Here is a 17993-nt window from a genome sequence, read left to right as displayed (position 1 = left end):
GAGGGGCTCAGTGGCAGCCTCCTGGCACTTGTCCTGGTCCCGTTGGTGGAAAAAAAGACCTGGAATCTGGGGTGTGAAGGCTCTCGCCGGGAGGAGAGGCTCAATGGCAGTCCCCAGGCTGCTGGACACTCCTGTGACAGATTTCCCATCAGATTATTAGAAGCAGGAAGGCCCACTCTAAACCAGGGACATAACTTCTGCTGGCAGAACACATGAACCAAGGCAATTGTGCTTTTGCTGAGAAAGACCATGATGAAGGCACTTGAAGGTGTGTGACTGTGGGTTGCAAAGCATAAGAAACTAGATAATGCTATGTGAAGTAAAGACACCACACACCAAGTCACACACTGTGTGATTTCATTTATGTGAACCATACATATTAGGCAAGTCCATATATGCAGAATTCATGCCACATACAGAGTCCATTAGATTAGTCACGGTACACCTGGAGCTGATACCTGGAATGCTGGCTGTTGAGAGCAATATGGGAGTGACTCAGTGTGATACGTGGCCTCCAGAAGTCTCTGTGTTCACACAATCAATTGATTGATTTCTCCAGTACCATTCACAGGGCAGAAGAGCACACCTCGGAGCTTTGGATTAGTTACATAAAGTGGACGAGGTGAGGAGTGATCTAGGACCTGGTTTCCATCAGTTCTCTCAGAGGCAGAGACATGGGGACATTAGAACATGAGTAGAGACATCTGGTCACCTCACATGACTCATCGGGACAAGAAGCAGATCTGGTATGTTGGGGGTACTCTGCCAAAGCCATTCTCCTTGGGACTGAGGTCAATGTCCTTAGGATCCACAGGACTGGACACAGAGAAGTTCTGGAGGAGGGTGGTGAAGAAAAGGAACAATTCGTTGCGGGCGATGCCTTCTCCAAGACAAATGCGCTTTCCTGTGGGCACAGAGGATGAGACATGTGAGCCCCAGGGCAGCATACAACCTGCAGACTGTCCCACCCTAGAACCAGACACTCTGCCCATTGCAATGAATGAGAAGGTTTGACCCTCAGCCTACAATTCAAGTGACAACGTCAAGAGATTCCTAAAACCTTAAAGAACTGACTCAGGAGCCAGCACCAATGTCTTAGCAAGGAACGCAGCCTGCCATCAATCCTGAGGACGTGAGTTCTGTGCTCTGAAGCCACATGGTGCAAGGAGAGGACCAACCCCACAGTCTGTCCTCTGACATAAACACATGCCATAGCACACATGCATATGCAAACAGCCACGTACGAATGGAAGAAATAAATTTTAACATATGTGACAGTTCGTTAGTGGATGTCTCCTGGTCACTTCTGACAGATTCCTAACTTTTGTTTGGTTATCAGAGTCCTGTGTTCCAGATCTGTAAGACCCCACCTAGAGCAGGCACAAAGTGTGTATGTGTCCACATGTGTAACACAGCATCTTTAGTGTCCCTGCTTTCTCGTGTGAGGGATTGGTACCCATCTCATTGGGCTGCCCTGAGGGTGAAGTACTGATTAGAAAACTCCTAGATTATCATCTGGGTGGTGTCAAGGGTCCGATGTGAGGCAGACATGGAGGCACATGATGGGAGTGCAGCACTTGGGGGACTGAGCTTTCAGAACAGCCTGGACCACACAGAAGGAGCACTGTGTGTGCATCCTCTGTCTCTCCCCTTCCTCCTGCTGCTCCCCACCCACACTCTCCTCTCAGCCAGCCCTTGTTCAGCTTGAGATCAACAAGTTCCCAAACACAGTTGTTCCTGCAATTGAGATGGGCGGGGCCCATGGTAAGGCATCTATGACACCCACTGGCTTCTCAGGGGCGTGAGGAGCCTGTGTTGGTTTCTCACCTCAGGCATCGAGCACCACAGAGAGAGGAATGGGAGCCTGAAAGCCCGGGTAGAGGCTCCACCACCTGCCCTGTACCTCAGTGAGTCTTAATCTGCAACTGGATGCCTCAGGCTGCCAGGTGGAAGAGGAATTTTCCAGCAAAGCCTGTGCCTTCCAGTTTTTGAGAAACTGTACCTGTGTATGGGGGTATAGGGAAACCGCACTATGCCCTGGGAATCCCATTTACAGAACATAGCTTTCGTGAGCTTGGAATTTCATGGAGCATTTCTGAGATGTTCTCCCAGAACTGGTTTTGTGACACAGATTTTTCCAGAGCATCTTTTAATGAATTATCTCACTTGCAATGTCCCAAAGCCTGGAGCTGGAGACTTGGACCCCGTTCCTATCTCTTTGGCTCTAATATCCTCTTGGTTTGCCCGTTTGCTCACTCCTTGCTGGTATCCCACGGCAGTCTACCTGAGCCTGTGTCTGTATCTGCCATCGCTGTGTCTTTTCATCTCATCTTTCCTGTGTACTTTTTCTAACTCCTAGCTGGCATCCTAGCCCCTCCTCCCTCTCTGTCTAACCACATCTAGTCACACATTCCTTCATGTCCTCTTCTTACGTCCCTGTTCTCCACACCACTGCCCTTCCGAACTTGTGTCTGTTATACGGACAATTCACTTTTATCTCATGCCCTACATGTCTACAACGCTGAAGAGGAAATATGAAAGGAGCCCATTATACTGGACAGACGTGGAAACAACATTGAGCCCAGGCTCACTGAAGTCACTGGCTACTCAAGACTGGACAATTCTTAGCTGAGACACAGATCACCTGGAGAGGACTTGCCTAAAATCCCTCAGTGAAGGGATGAGGACAGAGTTCAGAGAGGCTCAGAAGGAAAGAACAGTAGAGTAGAAGGGTCAGCCAAAGAAACCAACCAACCCTCAGTATGAAATCTACCACACTGACCCAGAACCCGGAGCCAGTGAAAGAAACACGTTAGTCCTGAACTTAGAATATAAGAAACACAGCCTGACTCTGAAACCGGAGTCAAAGAAACACACCTTGGCCCTGGAATCAGAGCCAGTGAAAGATACATGCCCTGGCCACAAACTAGAGCCAAAATAGTAAAATCAAAACAAAGCAAAAAACAAAAAGATCAGTGAAAGAAAAACAGTTTTGCCCTGAATACAAAGCCAACAACTCTGCCCCTGACTTACTGAAACACAAAACCTACCAATCCCTGAGCAGCAAAACGAGCCAATCCCTAAACTGGAAAACCAGCCAATCCCTGAACAGAAAATAATTTGCCTGGAACAACTCCACCCCTAAAATGCTCTATATAAGCCCCCTGCCTCTGGATTGCTGGCTGTCCTTTCCCACATCGGCAGAGAAAATCACTCTCCTGGATTCCTCTTCCCAAATAAATCTCTTTCTCAAAAGAGTCTTGGGTGAAGGTCTTCATTCACCAGAGCAGGGAAGAAACTTGCTGATTTGCCTTAGGGGAACAGAGCAGAGATAAACTGTAACTGCTCTCTCTAGGAGAGGACCAAGTTTGCTATATCCTGCAGGAGAACATCCCCCACCGCACCCCAGCTTCAGGTATCCCTGACTTCCCAACAAATCAGGACACCTTTCCCTCCAGGGCTGAGCTGTCCTATTGCAGTACCAGCCTCCAGAAATGTCCTATGGGGGCTCTAAGTATACCCTGGCTTCCTGATAAGTCAGGACACCTTTGCAGCTCCAGAACTGTAACACACTGGCTTACAAGTGTCTTCTAGAATGCACCAAGAAAAACATTGGAGGAGTGGGTTGTTTTGAAGAGAAATTGCTTAATACACATTCAATTCTGGGTTTCACCCCTAGTATGAGGATACCTTTGGGGTGGAGGGACAACAAAGTCTAAGACATTGTTTGTAGAACTCCCCTTTCTCTAAAAGATAAGAACCCTGAACACAAAGTTTCCATGTTTACATCCCAAAGGGTCGACTAAACTGAATTAAATGTTCCAAAGGGAGCTTCTGTATGTAACTAAGCAACCAAACACAGCAGGCAATCAAACTACACACTAACTTGAGATAGTATTATTTCAGTGAAGAACAAATCTCAGTCACTCAGAGCAGCTGACCTACCCCAGGCTGACAACTACCCCAGCATGGCACCCATCAGGGTCTGTGTCCATGCTCAGCTCCCTCGCGTCTACAGAAACCACGTGCTGACACTGATGGGTGCTGGACTCCGAACGTTCTCTGGTTCAGGATATTATCCATCATGAGTGGTCTCTTGGATCAAATAAATGCCAGTAATTTTGATGACTCTTAAAAATTAACAAGAGTGTACAAACGAGGTCAAGTGTGAAGACATGCCCCATGTCACCAGTGCTCACAGCTAAAGTCAGTGTCTCCCAGCCATCAAGACCCTACCCAGTTCATAGCACAGTTCATAGATTATGTCAGTTGTTCTTGCTGCCGTTTCTTAAGAAAATGATTTGCTCAGGGTTAGAGGACCTTAACAACTTCCCCAAAGTCCTCATGACCAGGAAGCTCCTTTAGTTCAAGGGTCCCCTTGTGGGGCTGTAGCCAGGGCGGATGCGATGGTTCAGGCAGAGCAGCTGGAATAGACTCAGGAAACATGGACCTAGTCCTGTCTGTGTCCTGGAGGATGAGCCTGCCCTCTAGTGACTGGGAAAGGGAGCACAGGTGAGTCTCACCTGTTGAGAAGGGCATAAAAGCTTCAATTTTCTTCAGTGCCCCATTGGCATCCAGGAAGTGGTCAGGATTGAAGGTGTCTGGTTGTTCAAAGAACTGTGGTTCATGGAGAGCTGAGCTCAGGATGGGGTACACTTCAGTGTCCTAGGAGACATTACGAGATACAAAGGTGTTAACATATCCTGACTCACATATGCAGAGTCAAACCATCAGTAAGACACCAGGAATGCTGGGAAATGAACACCATGCTGGTCCTGGGATCAAGGAGAATGCAGGAGGCTCATGGAGTAGAGATGTGGAGTGACAGCCAGTCTCACCTTGGGGAGCAGGTATCCTCGGAACAAAGTGTCTCTGGTGACTTTGTGTGGCACACCAATCGGGACAAGATCTGAAAATCTCTGAATCTCGTGGATGACGGCCTCGGTGTATGGCATTTTGGTGCGGTCGTCGAGGGTTGGAAGTCGGTGTGAGCTGATCACCTGATCGATCTCCTTTTGGACTTTCTCTGCACAGAAGAAGGGAACAGTGAATCTACTCTGCCAGCTTTGTAGCAATGATATTTTATTCTATGAGCCAACAACCCAGGAAAGAATCCAGCAAGGAGACTCTCTGAAAAGCGCACTGTATTTCATGGTACAAAACTGTCCTATCCTTAAGCAACTGTCCCTCTGTGTCCATGTTTAAAACGAAATTAAGGCTCTCCTCTGTAGCTTCAACCTCATTTCAGCCCGGTTTAAAAAAGTGATTAAAATATACAGCAAAGGGCTACTGCATAGGGACACTTCATAGCAATCGTGTTCGTGTAGGAGTATGAGGGAGAAAAGCAGTAAAATTCTCACCTTTGCAAGGGAATCAATTGTTTCTGTGTACACACATATGCACACACCAGCACACATCCACACACATATATATACATACCTACAAACATATCCACACATATACATGCATGCATACAAACTTAAACATGCATACACACAAACACACATATATTCACAAACACACATGCATATACCCACATATACATACATGCACATACATTCACACATGCATGCATACATACAAACATATATACACATATACACATAAAAACACATGCGCACATACACACACACATTCTAAGTTGCCCGCACACCATAAGGTTACATTGATTTTTATATTAACAACTCAAATCTGTATCTTCAGAAATGTAACAGTGAAGTAGGTAGATTAGCAAATATATCTATCAATGGATAGATGTAAAAATGAACACATGAGAAAATTAATGAATGAATCAATTAATAAGTGGACAGATTCAGGAGTTAATGAAACGAACAGACTAAACACTGGATTATGTATTCCACTTGTAAGTCAGCACATGACTCAATTAGTGATAAGTGAAGGAATGTATAAACAAATGAAAGATGAATTCAAAGGCCAGTTAGGGAAAGGATGAAGGAATGACACTGTCGATAGAAGGATACATGAGTGTATGAATAAATCACTGATGGATAATTTATTCAAGTCTACTGATCAAAGGAAAAACTAAGTTGATTAACTGACATAACTGAATGAAATGGTTGGTTGTGTAATTGAAGAATCAAATGGACCGTGGATTGATATATGGTTGAGTGGATGGGTATTAGCGGTGTGTGTGTGTGTGTGTGTGTGTGTGTGTGTGTGTGTGAATAAGTGTTTATGCGTGGGTAGATGGAAGGATGGCTGAGTAAACAGGGGTTTGGATAGACAGATGTTCAGATGGATGGGAAAATGAATGAAGGGATGGTGGATGACAGGGGGGTTGGCAGTTGAACAGATAGGTAGGTGAACAAACAGGATAAGTAGATGGATGAAGATGTGCATGGATGGAAAGATGAATGAATACATGGATGTAAAGATGGAAGGCAGGAGGAAGAAAGGAAGGAAAGAAGGGTGGAAGGATGGTTCGGTGGACAGATGGAAGGATGGACAGATGGACAGATGGGTGGGTGGATGGATGGATGGATCAACCTTTAAATGATAGGAGAGAACAATGGAAAACAGCTCAGCTGAGGGTTCATTCACACACTGCCCAGAGCACTGCCCTAGTTTAGAAGTAGACAGAGCCTTCAGAGTTCCAGGTGGAAGAGGCCCAGGTCTGTCTTGTTCACACAAACCTCCACAGACTAAAGGGAGCTAGAAGATCCCCCAACTGGCTGCCTGGGGCGCACCTGCAACATGGGGGTACTTGAGCATGAGCAGGAAGCCATAGCGGAGCGTGGTGCTGCTGGTCTCGGTGCCAGCAAAGAAGAGAGACAGCAGGGACATAAGGAGGTTCTGGTGATGGAACTCCGTGTGTGGGTTGGACTTCTCCTGGTTCCAGAGAGGAGAGAAGGGAGATTCAGGGTGACTGGAGCCTTGCAGGGAGATGACACACATCCTGGGCACTGTCTTTCAGTCTCACTCTATGGACCACACGGCATTTCTTAGACCTTGACAATGTCACCTGGTCCCTGTGTGTTCTGTCTTCTCTCTCTGCTCTGTGATAGTTTATCATGGTTTGTGTCCCAGGCTCTATTCCTCTGTGGTCTTTTCTGCTTTTTATCTTTGTCCTCTGTTTCTTCCACAGCTTTCTTTCCCCTTATTTCATTTTTCTCCTCCCTTTTCTTTCCCTCATTTTCCAGATGTTCTGCATCTTTTCCACTCCATTTCCTGTCTCTCATTTCCTCTGCTCACATCCTCAGGCTTCACCCTCACTCATCCCCTCTCAATCATGCGGGACTTACTTTCTCCATTCGTAGGAGGTAGGTGTCGATGAAGTCTCTTGGATTGTTGGGATCCAGTGTTGCCCTGTGCTTCTCCACACTGTGGCCAATGTAGTCAAGGATTTCCTGCAGGTTTTTGGAGATTTGTTTGTGGCCACCGGGAAAGTATTTCAGGAAGCCAGAGAAGAGCTCAAACACCTGCAGGAAAGAAGGGTCCAGAAGGTCACCGGAGCTGTCAGTTCTCAAGAAACAGGATGTGTTCCTAGGTCCCCATGTTTCATGTGGATCTGCGCTTTCATGTACACAGGGCATGTGGTCAGTCTGTTTCCATGATTCTTTTGCCACACTTGTCCTGTATTTTCCATCTGTCTTTCCTAAGACATCAAAGTTTTTGATTTTTTTCTATCAGGTTCTCTTATCTTTCAGACTGTCCAAAAACTCTATTTATCCAATGATGACCCTGAACTATGATCTCACATGTACTGGAATTGCATATGGGTATCAACCATGCCTGCCTTATTTTGTGCTGGAGATGAACCCAGGAATTTAAACATGATAGACAACAGCTCCACCCTCTTACCTACATTCACAGTTACCATATCATCATTTTCTCATGTCTGGATGGCTCTGTATTTCTGCATTCAGGTCTCTCCACCCTGATAAACACTCTCCCTTTTTTCCCTCTAGGCCACAGGATCCATGTTGTCTTTCTTCCATCCTAGGACACGCCCTTCTGCACCCACAGAGCATCTTCCCCTTCCTCTGCCCTGGATGCTCCTCTCTCCCCACACACTGACCTGGCTGGAGAATGAGCTGATGAGTGAGAAGCTCTGATAGACCAGGTCCAGCAGGTGCAGGAATTGGTGGTCTTTGTAGTCAAAGCGCTCTCCAAAGACAATGGAGCAGATGATGTTGGCGGTGATGCACTGGAAGAGGAAGGTGGGGTCCAGGGGGGCTCCTGGGGGATGAAGAGACAGGACACGAGACATGGCATCACGAGGAACATTTGGCCTTGGCCCCATCTCTGTAAAGTTGTCCTCGCCACTCGCTACAGATATAATAGCAACAGCTGCTACCTCATTTGCACATATGATGCATTCAAGAGGGCACACGCCATTTTATTTAGTTTCCTCTCAATATTGTATATTGGATGTAATGTGATTAGTATACACAGAGACAGTTGCTAACTCCTCCAAGGTAACACAGGTACTCGTGACTGGGACCAGGATTCACACCAGGGAGCTGTGAAGCAGAGCATGTGTAAGTTAGTCTCCACCCTGCACCTCCTCCCAGGGCAACACTCTGACTCTGAGCTAACACAGCTATCTGCCACTGGTTGCTTATGTGGATTTAGAAGTCTTTCCTCATTCCTTCTCTGATTCTAGGCTCTGTGGTGTTCAACAACCATCAGCACTTAGTGCCTGCTGCCTTTGAATTCTGGGTTCCACCATGGGCTCTCATGGTTGAGGGATGTTTCCAGTTCAGCAATTTTGGGCCATTGTTGCCCCTCTGATTCCTCTGCAGATCTTACCCTGGCATTTGTCAGTCTTTATCTGTCTCTCTGGTTTCCTGTATAAATGTCTTACAGCATTTAATCTTTCTCTTCTCTCTCCTGCTACCCACTTTCCTCCCCCTCTGCTCCCCTCACTCCTGCTCCCCAGTGTTTACTGCTGTGTTTGGTTCCTCATGCTCCATCTCAGCTTCTTTCTCCTCTATTCTTGGACCCTTGATTCCTTCTGCTCCCTTCCAGCCTCTGCATGGACATCTCAGCGTCTCCTGAGAATTCTTAGGATAAACACCAGCGTGGAGGACTGAGGTGCTAGAAACAAACTTGGTCACCTGTGTACCTCTGTTAAAAAGTTTATATAAGAACCCAGAAATGCTTATGACTGCCACATCAGGACACCCACATGAGAAAAACCTCAGTTCACTGCTTTCAACACCCGCCTTTGACATAGACAATGATTTGAGACTAATACAATCAAGATGGCCTTGTATACCATATAAAGTCAAGCATATAAACTCCCACCTCTACTTTATTTATATCAAGATGACTGGTATGTATCTCTATGCCAACATTATGGTGTTAGGGAGCAGAATGGGAATTGTGTGTGTGTCGGGCAAGCCCAGCATGCCTCAGTTCCACCCACAGCATCAACCACTTTTTACTTTTGAGGCAACATTTCATGATGTTCCAAACTACCTATGAATTTGTTACCCTCCTGTCTCAGCCCTCTGAGTACTGAAATACAAGCTTGGGCCATCATGCCAGACTGACACATATTCTTTTTTTTTTTTTACGAGACAGGGTTTCTATGTATTGTTTTGGAGGCTTTCCGTCCAGGCTGGCCTCGAACTCACAGAGATCCGCCTGCCTCTGCCTCCCGAGTGCTGGGATTAAAGGCATGCGCCACCACCGCCTGGCTCTGACACATATTCTTAACCAGTCATTGATTTCCCTTATCCTAAGTAGCCATCGTTCGAATCACTCATTCTATGTGTCTGAGTTATGCTTGGACACTGCCAACTTCCTATCTCCTTCCCTGTCTTTCTGTATTTCTCTCTCCTTCCCATCCTCTCCCCAGTGTGTGTGTATGTTTGTGAGTGTGTGTAGTGTATGTCTGTGTGTGGTGTGTGTGTGTATCTTTCTCTGCCCATGTGTGTCTCTAACTCTTTCTGGCTGTGCTCTCCTGTTCTGCTTCTCCATCTTCCTTAATGCCCTTTCTCCGGGACTCACCCTGGGATTTCCGCAGCTCTTCTACCAAACATTGGGCCTCCTCCTGAATCCGCTCCTCCACGCTCCGCTTTCCCATTCCAAAGTCTCTCATGGTGGCCAGAGAGAATCGACGAAGGTCCTTCCAGCGTTCCCCATTGGCAAAGATCACACCTAAGAAAGTAGGGGAATCATGGGTGACTTATAGAGGGAGTTCAAGTAAACCTGGGTCCTTTCCTGGCTCTTGTCTTCCCTTCTAGCAGATTCTCCTCTCTGTGCCTATTCTCCATCCCACCTCATCCCAAACTTTGAGCCTCCTACCATAGTCCTTGAAGACAGGTCTAACCACTGCAATTGTCCCACGGCCAGAGAAAACCTCAGCTTGGTCCACCAGAGCCTCCCTTATGGCCTCCGTCCCATACAGCATGACCACAGGTCTCGGTCCCAGGTGCACTGTGAACACATCTCCATATTTTTCTCGAAGCTGTCAATCATAAGGGAATCAGGGTTTTGGTTAGTCAGCGCAGACATTGTTGTTACACTGTGAAAACACCTAGACACAGACTGGTAAGTAGGAATCCCTCCCCTGGCCACCCTTCTGCTTCTGAGAACCTAGCAATTTCAGGGTAAACCGCCAGCATGAAGGTCTTCATGGATGCTGGACGTCCTGAGCAGTATATCTGTGCATGTGGGTCTCATACTATAGGACCAGCACTGCATAAGAAAATGAGGTGAACCAGGAACTCAAGATCATCTCTGGCTGCTGTTGAGCTGGAGGGCCACCTGGGGCTACACGAAAGTGTATGTCAAAGAAATAAACAAGATATAGATGTGATATAGGAAAACTGAGAGTGTTGAACTGCAGTTACAATGGAGTCAACAAAAACAGGCTTGCTTAGGAAATGCTGAGCCGCACAAGGTAGAGTTCGTTTAAAGCAGTGCTGCCTCTAATATGACTTGGTGATGAGGAGAAAACGAATCAGATGTTAGAAAGTGTAAGAATCACTTGTACCTTGTAGTTCAGGCTTGCTGCACTTTAGGCTTCTGAACATATTTCTGTTCACATTTTTGTTAAGATGGTTGCAAATTAGGCTCCATTCCCATGTGAAAAAACATGGTTCTACTGGGAGGCTCAAAGGAAATAGCACTGGGTAACAGCCACCATGGAGTGATGGTTCTCACGTCAGGAAGGGTGTGATCCTGCCAGGAGGGCAGATGGCACTGAGGGTGGTGGTTTGAATAAGATTGACTCACCTAGGTTATGATGTTTGAATGCTTAGTCAGCAGAGATTGGCACTATTTGAAAAGATTAGAAGGATTTGGAGGTGTGGCCTTCTTGGAGGAAGTGTGCCACTTAGGGTGGGCTTTCAGATTTTAAAAGCCCATGTTAATCCCAGAGTTTCTCTCTTTGCCTAAGGATCAGGATGCGACTCTCAGCTACTGTTCCAGTACCTGCCATGCCTGCTAACACGATGATAAAGAACTAAACATCAGAGACTATAATCAAGCCCCAACTAAACGCTTTCTTATAGGAGCTGCCTTGGTCATGGTGTCTCTTCACAGCAACAGAACAGTGACTGAGACACAGACATCATGATTCAAAAGGAACAACACTGGTCTGCTTTAAAAGTAATGGTGACAATGTCTTTGCTGGAACTCTCCATTTATCTGAAACAGCCAGAATTCCTGTTCCTAACTCTGTAACACAGTTAACACCTCCAAGTCTAATGGAACCTAAAAGTTATTTACAGATGATAGCACGCAGGAATTGATAGGGCCTAAGACCTACAGACGCTGTTAAAATTTTCTCTTTGAGGAGAGTTTCTCTAGGAAGTTGGCCAGAACCAGTTGTGTGTTAGGAAAGAGTTTTTTTTCTTATTTCTTGATTGTTTGAAGTAAATCCTCACTGGTGAGGGGAGAGGTCTTAACCTGATGATGCTTCAGATACAGATATTGATATAAACACTATCTGGGTATGATCCAGATCTGGGCAGATGATAGGTAGATAGATAGATATATAGATATACACATAGATACATAGATAGATATAGATATGTATGTAAATGCAGATACAGATAGTTGGCCATAATCTTCAGTCTGGACAGCTTGGAATCTTAGTCAAGAAGCATGCTTTCTCTGGCCTAGCTTCAAACTTCTCAATGCCTTCTGATACCATTCAAGACAATAGCTGTGACCCACCCACTGGATTACGTGGGAAGGGAAGTGATTGTCACTTAGTAGTGGTACTCAGTGTGAGCCATGACTACAGTACAGACAGTTGGGGAAATACCTTGCAATGTGACCATCTATGCGCCTACAGGGAACTGGCCCCAGGAATGTCACAACCCTCCAGTGCTGAGAGCCCTTGAGGAGAGTGGGGCAGTATTTGGAAGTAACCCACCCTCATCCTCTTATAAACTTTAACTCTCTCTAGATTGCAGAGCAGCTAATAGAAATGAAAGGCTATGAGAATGGTTAGTGCCTGATGTTATTTATGAAATAGTGCTAAGGAAATTTCAACAGATGTGTGATTTACATGTGTTGATGTCTTGAGACAGGCTCCTACTATGTAGGCCAGCTGAATAATGTATTTTAAGTTGTCTCAAACTTGTCATTCTCCTGCCTCAGTCTCTGAAGTGCTGGGGTTGTAGCTGTGAGGCACACCTAGCCCTGAGTGCATTTCTTCTAAACATTTTCAGTCCACAGCTGGTTGAATCTTTGAGCAGAGAATCTGCCTTTGTGGACAGTCAGCTATAATTTCTGAAGCTGATTATAAACATACAGATTAATTTCCCCTCCAAGTGCTTTACAACAACAACAATTCATGCACCTGTGAACCCAATTAATGAACCAGATTATCCTAGAAGGAAACCTTCTTGATAAAACATTTATCCAGATCAGAAAGGGTGAGTCCACACCGCGGAATCTCAAGCATCACTGAAATAGCAACCTGCCTATCAGATGAATGATACTAATCATCACCAACTTAATGTTGGCATGAAAACAGCTTCTGCTTACATTGGCTGTTATCTAGATACAGTCTGGGCACAGGTCAAGTCAACCCACAGAGTCAGTATAGTGAGAAGGTCGTAAACATGAGACATAAGTCAGGGCCAATTTTATTGTGAGCTGATCCACACATGGATGATAAGAATGTGTTCATTTTGGAAAGTCACTGAGCTGTGCTCTTTTAGAGCAGTGGCCATCAACCTGTGGGCCTTGCCCCCTTTGGAGATTGACTGATCAATTCACGGGTCACCTAAGACCAACAGAAAACACATATACTTACATTTTGATTGATAACAGCAGCAAAATTACAGTTATGAATTTGCAAGGAAATAATTTTATGGTTGGGGGTAACCACCACATGAGGAACGGCATTAAAGGGTTGCAGTACTAGGAAGGCTGATGATCAACTTCAACAACATCATAGCTGGAAAGTTAAAACTGGGCTTGCTGGAGAAATGTCTCAGAGGTTAAGATCTCATGCAGAGGACCTGGGTTTGGTTGCCAGCGCCTACGTGGTAGCTCACAACTATCTTTGAATCCAGTTGCAGGGGATCCAATGCTGTCTATTGGCCTCTGCAGGCACCAGGCACACACATGGTACAAGACATGGGTGCCATCAAAACACTTTTACACAAAATTAAAAGAAATCATTTTTAAGGTGTACTTGAAGCTGGAGAGGTAGCTCAGTGGCCTGGCACTTGGTGCTACATCACGATGACTGGGATTTGTCCCCCAGTCCCCCAGTGATAAGCCTCCCCCAGTGATTAGCCTGGAGTCCCAAGCACATCTGTAAACACAGCTCCAAAGTGGAGGTGGAGACAGGAGGATGACGGGGCTTGCTGGTTTACAGCCCAGCTGAGAGAATGCCAGACCCAGGCTAAGAGAGAGACCCTGCCTCAGAGGAATAGACAGAGAGTGAAAGAGGACAACCAATGCCCCCATCTGGCCTCCTTACGACAGGTGCATGCATCTACACACAGAGTGCACTACTCTCAAACAGACACACAGTAACAATAACAACAGTAATTGTATTTCTTTCCACATACTTTCAAACAGACACACAGTAACAATAACAACAATAATTGCATTTCTTTCCAAATTCTAGGCAGCCACTTGCAGACCTTCCTCCACCTTGGGACCTGTCCCCTCTTCTAAGTCCTGATACAGAAAACCATGACTTTTCCAAAACTTCCTTTCTGCCTCTTGTTCCTTCGGATATCAGTCAAAGCTGAGCATGATATACCTGACACTCTGAGCCTTCCCTCTCTGCTCTGAAGCTCACCCGCTCATTCTTCACCATGTGTCAGTTTACAAATGGCATCGATTCCTCTACGTCTGTCATCCGTCTTCCTCTTCCAGCAGCTGCCAAGATTTACCCTTTGCCTGCCCTGGTGTTTTTCATCTCATACTCTAATAAGTTTGACCCTGAGCTCCCTGAGTCTGTTTCTAACACCAGTTTCCATGGTAACAGCAGGCTTGCTTGAGGTTCTGGCACTATGTGAGTAACATGGGACTCTACAGAAGGAGAGGATAAAACAGGTGGTCACATTCCAGGACTTCAGGATCCATCTGAGAGGGACCCCAGAACGTGACTCTAGCCACCCCAACAGCTATCAGAGCAGTTGGAAATAGACCCCAGATCTTTTCTTGAGCTGCAAGTAAACCTTCCCAGAACACACAGGCATGTGGGGACAACAAGCAATTTGGAATTGAGCTGGGACTCATGGAGCTGATATGGCCTTCAGCTGCTGAATTTGAGTCATGCTCTGAGCTCATTCACAACACACTTGAGAGAGCAGAGCTGGTTGTTCCCGGGGTCACCAAGGGACATCAGTCCCACTTGGAATCCAGAGCCATCATCTGGAGCTGCTCTGCTTCTTGCCTGTTCCATGGCACATGCCTTGAACATGGTTAAAGAGGGCTCTCTGCTGGAGACTTGGTTCCCAGTGTGGTTGTGTTGAGAGGTGGCAGAGCCCTTGGGAGTTGGGGCCTAGTTGGGTCTTTGGGGCAGATGCCCAGAACAGATTAATGCTGGTCTCATAGAGAGGGCTGCATTTTCAGAGAATGGGTTATTATACAACAAGGCATGGTCTGTGGTTAGCCTCTTCTGCATGTGAAACGTTTTCCGTCCTCTACTGCATTGTGACACATGAGAAGGCTTAGTACCAGAGGCTGGATAAAGGAGTGCCTGATGTTGGAGTGTCTGTTCATGATTATAAACACAATAAATAGCCTTGCTTTTAATTTTCATTGTCTGTGTGTGCTTGTGTATATGTGTGTTTGTATGTGTGTATGTCTGTGTATATGTGTGTGTGTGTCTGTGTATGTTTGTCTGTATGAGTGTGTGCCTGTGTGTTTGTGTATATGTGTGTCTGTGTGTTAGTCTGTGTGTGTGTGTGTGTGTGTGTGTGTGTGTGTCTCATGGTGTGGGTACTCCCAGAGGTCAAATGAAACATCAGATTCTCTGGAGCTGGAGTTGCAAGTCTTGTTGGCTGTCAGATATGGATGCAGGGAACCAAACTGGGTCCTCTGGAAAAGCAGCAAGCATCCTTACACTGATCCATCTTTCCAGGACACAAACCTCTTTACTTTATAAAAGACTGAGCCTCTTGTCTAGTGTTCGAACAACAGAGAACAGAGTCACCAGGAGACCCCTTCTTGCCAGCCTGGTTGGATAATTTCACATCTTAGCCTTCTTGCTTCTGTCGAGCTGGTTCCTCCCCAAGACTCCAAATTCAACACCCACCTCTCCACCATGAAATCATGTTCTCTTTCAACTGGGGCTATTCCTTCCTAGCTGCCCCCATTGGCCCTCAGAAACAGCCTTTTCTCAATTTCTCTAGAGTCTTTAGGAATCTCATAGACCCTATCTCTTATGGAGACCCCTATGGACCTTTAGAAGATCTTAAGACCCAATTGGGACTGAAGCTGGAAAGATACAGTTCTTGCAAAGGACTGGGTTCAGTTCCCAGGACCCACATGGTTCTCACACCATCCTAACTCATTTCCAGGGGACCCCAGCCTCTTTTGAGCACCAAGCACCCGGCTCACATGCACACATGCAGGCAACACTCACACACGCGAAATAACAATCAGCCTTAGGGAGGAAAGCCATTTGCTTTGTCTGTGTTCTGTATCATCCAGGTGAGCAGGTAACTTATCTAAATAATGTCTGTGTGTTTATTCTGCACTCAAACCAGGCTGTCAGCTCCTGGGGGACAAGGATACAGCTCTATTTCCAGACTCTGCTCCCATCATGCTATGTTGTGAAACATGGGACTTGACTTTGTTCAAAATGTATAGTTAGAAAGGCAGCTAGCCATCCCATCAGAGCTGATCTAGGCTCTAATTTCCTGCTGACTGCACATTTCATAGACCCTGTGTGTTCATGCCATTAAGATCAGTGTCCCCATGGGACTAAAGAGATGACTCAGAGGTTAAGAGTACTGGATAGTCTTCCAGAGGTCCTGAGTTCAATTCCTGGCAACCACGCAGTGGCTCACACCCATATGTAATGAGGGGAAAGATGCAGCATTGTCCCAGTACAACAGACCCTCTCTGTGGGCAGTTAGTGGAGCTGGGGGAAGGTGTCAGATTCTTTAGTGGTGTAGTCACTCATGAGATGCTCATGAGAAAATAGGCTCCACCCATCCTTATGGGGGGAGGTCAGCATCTCAACTTTTCCTCACCAACCTTCCCTCCTGACCACAGAGCCTAGAAGCATCCTTTCTCTTGTGGTTAGTGATCTTCAAGCAGTCAGTCACAGATAGCCCACTCTGAATGAGCCTAATTAAATTCAGTGGGGGGAAACAAAAGGATTTGTCATCGCATTCATGAGGCTAAGGCAGGGGAATCATGAGTTGGAAGCCAACCTAAAAAACACAGGGAGACCCTGTCTCACAATGTAAATTAAAATAACTAAATTTGCCATCCATGGGGGGAGTAGAATCTTTTAAAAGCCAGGAGGTAATAAATACAAGGTTCCAGAGAGAGATCTCCACAACCAAGGGAGAGACAGAGGAATGGGACTTACAGCCCCTGCTTCAGCTCTCTCATGGAAGGTGGGACCATGGGTGCAGATGATGATTAACTATTAATAAACAGTGCTAATTAAGCATTAAGTCCCAAGCGTGAATCATCAGTGCAGAGTGGAAAATACAATGCTAGCTGCTGGAAGAAACAGATAAGCACGCCCTACTCACCCCTCCTCCTGCTCTGCCTTTGTCCCTGGACACCTCAAGCTAATCTTGGCTCTCTCTTTTGTTGACAGGAGCAAAACCTGTTGTTGATGCCTCTGACATTTTCCTTTCTTTTCTGCAATAGACGGGCCCCTTGGAGTGAAATTCTACACACTTAGATCTCAACACCTGGATACTTTCCATACTCTAAGAGCAATGCCTCACACGATTCCAGCATAGCGAGGACAAGCCTGTCAATCTGAGCACCATCCACTACCAACCAGCATCTCACCTTACACCCAGCGAACTTCCCACCTGAACCTACGGCCTGGAAGGAGTCCGTTCCTCATCCTAATGAGAGATCTCCATAGACAAAAGCAGAGGTAAGCCCACACTAAATCCCCACGTAAGTCTCACCCGCATGAAGGAGTTCAGGAGGCCTCCTCTGTCCATCTGCAGGAGGTTCCCCAAGAGGGGCAGAGGGCGGGGTCCTGGAGGAAGGTGGCCACGGGCCTTTGGGTGGCCCCTGACCAGGAGGAGCAAGAAGCCCACGAGGAGAGCGAGGAAGAGCAGGACACTAGACTCCATGGTCCTCGTCTAAACACCTTCTACTTCACTGCACACTCCAGCAGGACTTTTATGCTGAACCCGCCTCTCCACCCAGTTATGCAACCTCAGCTCTTCCTGCCTCCTGTCCAGGAGTGTGAGCACCTATACTTCCTGCTTGGGCTGCTGGTGATCTGTTCAATCTGTATCCTCTTAACCCCACCCTAGATGTTGGCAGGGACACCATATAACAGACATACAGGACAACAGGGCATTGGGAGTAATGCATATCTATTTCTGGGGGTG

The 17993-nt window shown here is 46.4% G+C and overlaps 1 protein-coding gene across 1 annotated transcript; it reads right to left on the bottom strand.

Annotated features, from left to right (window-relative positions):
• Positions 1-345: 345 nt before the first annotated feature.
• Positions 346-17751, bottom strand: LOC110339777 (cytochrome P450 2B1-like). The gene is made up of 9 exons (XM_040734561.1): positions 17559-17751; positions 10276-10438; positions 9979-10128; positions 8039-8199; positions 7263-7439; positions 6708-6849; positions 4839-5026; positions 4524-4665; positions 346-904 (listed from the first exon to the last, which is right to left on the bottom strand). Exons 1-9 carry the CDS (start codon positions 17727-17729, stop codon positions 723-725), a joined length of 1476 nt encoding a protein of 491 aa, XP_040590495.1. The 5' UTR covers positions 17730-17751; the 3' UTR covers positions 346-722.
• Between the last annotated feature and the right edge of the window lie 242 nt (positions 17752-17993).

Source organism: Mesocricetus auratus, unplaced genomic scaffold (assembly GCF_017639785.1).
Source record: "Mesocricetus auratus isolate SY011 unplaced genomic scaffold, BCM_Maur_2.0 Super-Scaffold_100038, whole genome shotgun sequence".
Classification (NCBI taxonomy): domain Eukaryota; kingdom Metazoa; phylum Chordata; class Mammalia; order Rodentia; family Cricetidae; genus Mesocricetus; species Mesocricetus auratus.
Note: the sequence above shows the minus strand (reverse complement) of the source record. Positions and strands in the feature narration are given on the sequence as shown.